Raw genomic sequence first — 6,526 nt, 5'->3', positions numbered from 1 at the left:
GCCGTGTCCAATTGGGTGCCACCCTGAAGGAACAACGTCTCTTTAGGCGACTAAGCATCAAAAATTTGTTAAATTGCTAATCAATTTATCTCGTGATATTACTGCGGTAATTTAGTAGAGTTAGCGTTTCAAGACCGAAAATTTTTCGGCGCGCGTTTCTGTGGGACTACATACGTATATAAATTCACATAAGAATCATACAAGCATTATGATCCAGCTAGACCGTGTAAAGGCTTTGATTTCTATAGTTTGTGTTATCACATGTACGGTCCTATAATATATTATATTAATTGTAGGCAATGTTCATAAATGTTCATAAATAACACATTTTATTCTACACAGTACATGAAATATACAATTACCTTTTTTTAATGCAGTGATTTCTAAAATCATCTGTGCCATCTATGTATATAACATCTTATATCAACCAGTAATTATTGATATTACTGTCGTAACTCTAAACTTGTTTATAACCCTGTACATAATTACATTGCAAATGTATACAAAATTGCTTTTTTACTTGCCTATTTTTATTGTGGACAAATCGAATGTCGGCGAGTGGTAAAATCCCGATGAAACAACATATGATAAAACACGATAATATATATGAAATATGTATTTTTCGTTTCACGGATTCGAAATCCTAATTGCCATGAATCTGAACTTCCTTTAGCAACTGTAAGGTTATCATCGATGTATATTTTGTACGACCTACAATTTATTTTAGAAACTGTGTAAATTTCAACATTGTTCCATCGTGATGCAATTGACGATAAATTATATATTAGCTTTTGATGCTTTCTCCAGTTTTTTCTGTGAAATCCACTCTTGTATCTTTTGTTGAAGTTCAACATTTGATTTTACCATATCCATTGTAAGTGGAGATCGATTAAAAGGATCAGTTTGATCACTTAGCAAATGTCTGAAAAATATATTTAATAAAATATATATAAATTTTGTATTATGATATATGTATGAATTAAAAAATATTTATATAATATATTCGTGTACACTAATATACCTTGCTATAGTCTGACGATCAATAGTTATTTTCGACGATGGCAAAATAACAGGATCTATCATGACAGTTGACATAATTGGATCTAAGAATTCGTCGGGAACACCTGTCAAAATCTCATCTTCCTCTCGCTTTTGATTTGCAGCCTCTTCCACGCTTTTTGCAAATTGATCTAGATCTCCTAAGATTCCCACACCACCGATACGAACTGTGATATGCAGACTTTTTAGATTCTTCTAGTCTAAATAAAGTGCTTCTTAGAAAAAAATATAGAAAAACTTACCGAGAACATTATCTGCAAGTTTAAATAATTCTGGACTATAAGAACGACCATCTTGAGATACGGCAAGTGTAAAGCTTTCACTTTTACTCAGATTAATGTAAATTTCACATATATTTAACACTAAGTTTGCAGGATTGAACGCGTATTCTTTTTGATCGTTCACCTAAATTTCATAGATATATGAGATTATAATAACATTGTTTTTCTTGTAACATTTACAGATTCTAAAATTTACCTTAAGATTTTTTTTATTCGGTCCTACTAACTGCAGTAATAAATAATTGAGCATAGAAGCAATACGATCCACCATCGTTGGATGGCAAAATATTGATTTTATTTCGGTAGTCAACATTTTTATCGTTTGTATAGTTTTCCTACCCAGAATGTTATCAAAGCGAGCAATCATACCAATATGCTGAAGATACGCTGCCTGTTGTTCGCGTTCATTTGGTGGCAATTTATTCCATTCTCCGCTTTCCCTTTTGTTCGAAAACACAAAGTGATATTTAATGCAAATGTATTACAAAGTATTTAATTTAAGAAATATGATGCACATACACAGGTACAATAGAAAATAATAATCTTGAGCAATATGTGAAAGAAAGACGCATTTTTAAAAATACCTAGCTTGAATCATTTGTCTCAACTGTGCCATATTTGATAAGGCTTCGTCCAGAAGAAACACAGCATCATTCATTAATAGATTAATAAAACGTAGAAACAAAGGTGGTTGGACAGCTTCCATGTTGCTCTCAGCTTCTTGAGCTAAAGTACTGATACATTATATTATATGAAAGCTTTATTTATCAGGTATCGAATTTTTAAGTACCAAACAAAGACAGTGATTAGATATAATGTCTTACACAAAATTATTACGATGCTCGGCAAGTTTCCATAAATAGTCCATAACAATGTACATTGGACGACGGTAATTGAATTTTTGTTCAAACTGTACACTTTGCCCAGTCATCTCAATACTTACAAACACATGCAGTAAGTTGACAATTATCTGTTTGTAAATAGAATAGCACGCGAGAGATAATCAACTATATGTATGAATTTCTTGCTAAAAAATTCAAAGGAGAACTTTATTCACCTGCTGTCTGTGTGGATGAGTAAGAAACAGTTGTTCCCTATGGAATGTTCCTAAGTTTGGTGTCCCGGGAGCAACATTCTCGTCTATAGTCGGCAAAAGCGCTTCCAGACTTTCAGCTAAACGAGCACGCAGATGCGGGTTGTAAAGACGATGCTGAGACTCCATCAAAACTATAATCTAAAGGAAACAATATATAACTTTAACAATCATGATGAGAATACATTTTGTTCTACCTTGACTTACTTCCGTTAAGATCGGATTCAGAAAACTCGCACCCTGTTCCTCAAACGTGTTTGGACTTAAACGACGTAAAAAGCACAAGAATCCAATGGTATTCTCTACTACGAACTCAGGAATGCATCTATAGACACGGGCTTATTAATTTTCATATTAATCTCATTCGTAATTATTATGATTTGATATCTGTATATACAACATACCTTAATGTAATTGGAACAGTTTCTGATAACGGGAATGTAACAGATGTATAATGTGTTGGTACAAAACTTTGTTTATTCCCTTCTTCGGTTATAACGTATAAATTGACTTGTATTAACCAAAACGCCGTCATTGCGTGAAATTTCGACAAATGACTCAACATTTCCGGCACTAATAGACTCGCTTTAAGAGATAGTTTGTTCTACCCACGCACGAAACATTTGGTGGTAATTTCCATATATATATATACAGGGTGTTTAAAAAAGATCGGAATCCTTCAAAGAAAAACCGGGGTCCCGACCTTTTTTTAACATCCTGTATATATACATAAAATTATAAAAATATGAAGAGAATTAAAAATGTGCATGCATTAATATGCTTTATGTACTTTGTCATCTCAGCTTCCATTCGTTGTGATATGAGCTCTAGCACCTCTGAACTGCCACCAGTTCGAGCGTCGTTGTAAGCTCTTTGTATCCTAGCCAAATCTTGATTTGCTCTGTAAAATTAAAAATGATAATATTTAAACAATGAGAGAGAACAGATCCTATATATTTAAAAATTATAGAATCAATTATTTGCTTACTTCAAAAATTTGTCCAAGATAACTCTGTAACCAAGATCTAATGTACGATGTGTAAGGAAAAAACATTCTGTTATAAATCCGAACGAATCTGACATTGGTCGACTTTCACCCTCTGGAGTTGGTATTAAACATGTTTCTGAACTCAATCCTTTCATATGTATACCACGTTGCAGACTCTCAGTTTCATTATTTGCCTAAAAATGCGACCAGAAGGGTAACTGTATGTGAGAACTGCGAGAGCGACTAATTTATGATTAATGAATCCCAGATTCGATACCAGCCCTTGTATAGTTTATAAGTTTGATCAGAGAATCAAAATTTGTGTAAAAGGAATATAAGGTAAATTGCTAAAATAAATGCTTATTAGAACTTATTTGTTTATTGCATATATTGATAAGTTTGTATGTATCAGTTTTATTATTTATAAAGTATTCAGACTCAGACGCATTTAATCTAACATCTGAGACACTAAAGCTACTTTCTTTTTAGAAGTTACAGTCGACACAAACGTCGTTCTATACTTTTTGCCATTCAATAAATAAAGATAAAACACTTGTATGCCGACAATAGCACTTGTCTCTCAAAATAAAAACAGCCTAATTAAATACAAGTATTGTATCATATTTTTTTAAATCTTAGAAAACCAACCTCTGCACTACAGTACGTAGGATCTATCTTTGGTACTTTGGCATCATTCAATTTAGCACAAAATGGTTGACAAAGTCGTAACAGTACATTGCCCACATTCAGCATAAAACCATCCGACACACACAGTACCCCTAGTAATCCCATCTCCATATGAGAGTTCCAAAGTTTTCCCCTATTTGCATTCGCATGGAGGCAATTACCCAACCATTGCAAAGTCAAGTGACGAACGTTCGTCGAACACCTCAACAAGGAATGGAAAACCTTGTACAGGGCTTCACTTAAACTGTCCATCGTTGTCCATACTGTACCCTCCATGACTGTATTTGACTGTGATATTTGGATAATGTATAAAACAAAAATTGCATAGCTTAAAAAACTATTTGATTAATAGGAAAAATCGTCGTACTTGCTGTAAAGGTTTATCAAAGAGATCATATGGATCTTTAGGTGTTTTTGGTAAACAGCTTATGCTGAAGAGTGCACCCAATAATGTGTCCGAATATGCACAACCCTGATTATTTTTTGGTGTGCTATGATGAATTATCAATTTTGCCAATGGATCAATGGTAGAAAATGCATTCAATAAGGCAAACCACTGTTGGCGAAAAGTAAACAGATTGCTCTGGGCTGCTTCCTTGTGAATAATATCAAGAACAGGAGAAAATGATTTTGTAATTATGTCTTCTACATCGCTTTCTCTATTTGCGGCTATCAATTCTTCTACTATGCCATTAACAAATAATAACAATTCTGACTTGCATGTAGCATCATTCGTAAATAAAGCAACAAATTGGCTGTGAACCTGCAATAATTAAAATGCATGAGAGTTAATGACAGCTATCAATGTACACTTTACTGATTTAACATAAGTTGACGTTCTTAGGCCTATTTCTACTAATGGTGATTAACTTTAATCTGTGTTTAAATTACTTTTTATCTCCTTCTAGTTTTAAGAATTAGAAAAAGAATAGAGTACATTAAACTAAGTGTGACTGAAGTTCATCTACAATAATAGAAATAAATATTAATAGATATAAACTATATTATGAAATTATTGTAGTGTCAATCTTTAGACGAGATAAGAAGGCCAATATGGTAACACTGAAATAATGTCATATTTTGAAGCAAGGAACATAATAAATCATAATTAATACTTTTCAAAGAGAGACAGTATACACAATGATCATTTCACCTTTATTTAATAACGGAAAACAACAAGGATATAACAATTCACTATGTTACACTGTGTCATCTGTGTCTTTTACTGAAAAGCACCTAATAAATCTTACTTAACTGAGGTTTTACAATGAGTCAATAATTGATAATCAGAAGTATTAATACCAGTCTTATTGTTAGCTTAATTGTACAAGTTGGCTATTGGCCAACTTTACAACATTAAGATTTGGGATTGATTAGGACTTCCAACTACTGACTCATTGTAGAAAAAGCTGTAAGAGTTAAGCGTAAGGTTTAAAAAATAGATTTCCTCATCCTCTAAAGGTTAAAGAAAAATTTAATACCTCCTGATACTGAAATAAATCTGGTTCCTGTAAAGCTGTGTTGGCATTTTGCAGTACAATTTGACAAGCATTTCTTACAATTTTTTCGAGATCGCTGTTTATTTGATAGTGCTTTAAACGACAGTAGCATTCATACAGGTAGGTTATAACCTGTGTTTCAACGACATGACTATCTACATCCTGCGTTTTAGGTTTAGGATTTGGCAACATCAGACGCTCGAAGACGGCATGTTCTATCGAGTCAGCGTCAATATATACCAGAGAGCTTTGCGCACAACTGTTGTTATCTCGACGCAACGTTAAACCAAACACATGTGCCACAAGTTGATCGACTTTGTCATCAAAATTCGTAGGTTTCGTTGCGTTCTCAGATTTGTCCTTAATCGCGTCCAAAGATTGTTCCACGTAATCTGCATCGTTGGCTTCATTGCCAATCGCATGTTGCGAAGAGAATGATACAGCATCATTATCTGTAGAGAACAATCCAGCGAACGGGTTGCCTCGTATATTGTCGCACATGTTGCAGCGTTTTTTTACAGCGAGGTCTCCGTGATGGACATAATTAAACTGCGAACGAATCAACGTGAATTAATATTCCCCGTCATTCTGTCATTTGGCTTCAATGTGCCAAACGTCTTCTCGCTATGTCACACAATCAACACGAACCTCAATAATACTCACATTACTCACTAGTAGTTACTAGTACCAGAGAGGAACCTGAGAGAGGCAATGCCGGCCTAAAACCTGTAACCGCGAAATACTGCCACGCACTATTGCCCTCTGAAAAGGTGGATGTAAACTAAATAGCTCTGAGGGTAACACGTCCACTTTTCTGAGGGTAACACGTTCACTTTTCTGAGGGTAATACATCTACTTTTCAACTCGAGATGATAAATTGATACTTGTTTCATATAATCGTGCTACATTCACAAATTGT

The 6,526-nt window shown here is 34.0% G+C and overlaps 1 protein-coding gene across 1 annotated transcript; it reads right to left on the bottom strand.

Moving 5' to 3' along the window:
• Positions 1-343: 343 nt before the first annotated feature.
• On the bottom strand, positions 344-6,289 carry Ube4A (Ubiquitination factor E4A). The gene is made up of 14 exons (XM_018502590.1): positions 5,590-6,289; positions 4,476-4,871; positions 4,070-4,396; positions 3,422-3,615; positions 3,220-3,334; positions 2,838-3,031; positions 2,641-2,758; positions 2,398-2,574; positions 2,165-2,310; positions 1,925-2,074; positions 1,537-1,780; positions 1,302-1,464; positions 1,022-1,226; positions 344-922 (listed from the first exon to the last, which is right to left on the bottom strand). The coding sequence occupies exons 1-14, from the start codon at positions 6,106-6,108 to the stop codon at positions 778-780; spliced, it is 3,093 nt and encodes a 1,030-aa protein (XP_018358092.1). The 5' UTR covers positions 6,109-6,289; the 3' UTR covers positions 344-777.
• Between the last annotated feature and the right edge of the window lie 237 nt (positions 6,290-6,526).

The sequence above is a fragment of the Trachymyrmex cornetzi genome, unplaced genomic scaffold (assembly GCF_001594075.2).
Source record: "Trachymyrmex cornetzi isolate Tcor2-1 unplaced genomic scaffold, Tcor1.1 scaffold147, whole genome shotgun sequence".
Classification (NCBI taxonomy): Eukaryota; Metazoa; Arthropoda; class Insecta; order Hymenoptera; family Formicidae; genus Trachymyrmex; species Trachymyrmex cornetzi.
Note: the sequence above shows the minus strand (reverse complement) of the source record. Positions and strands in the feature narration are given on the sequence as shown.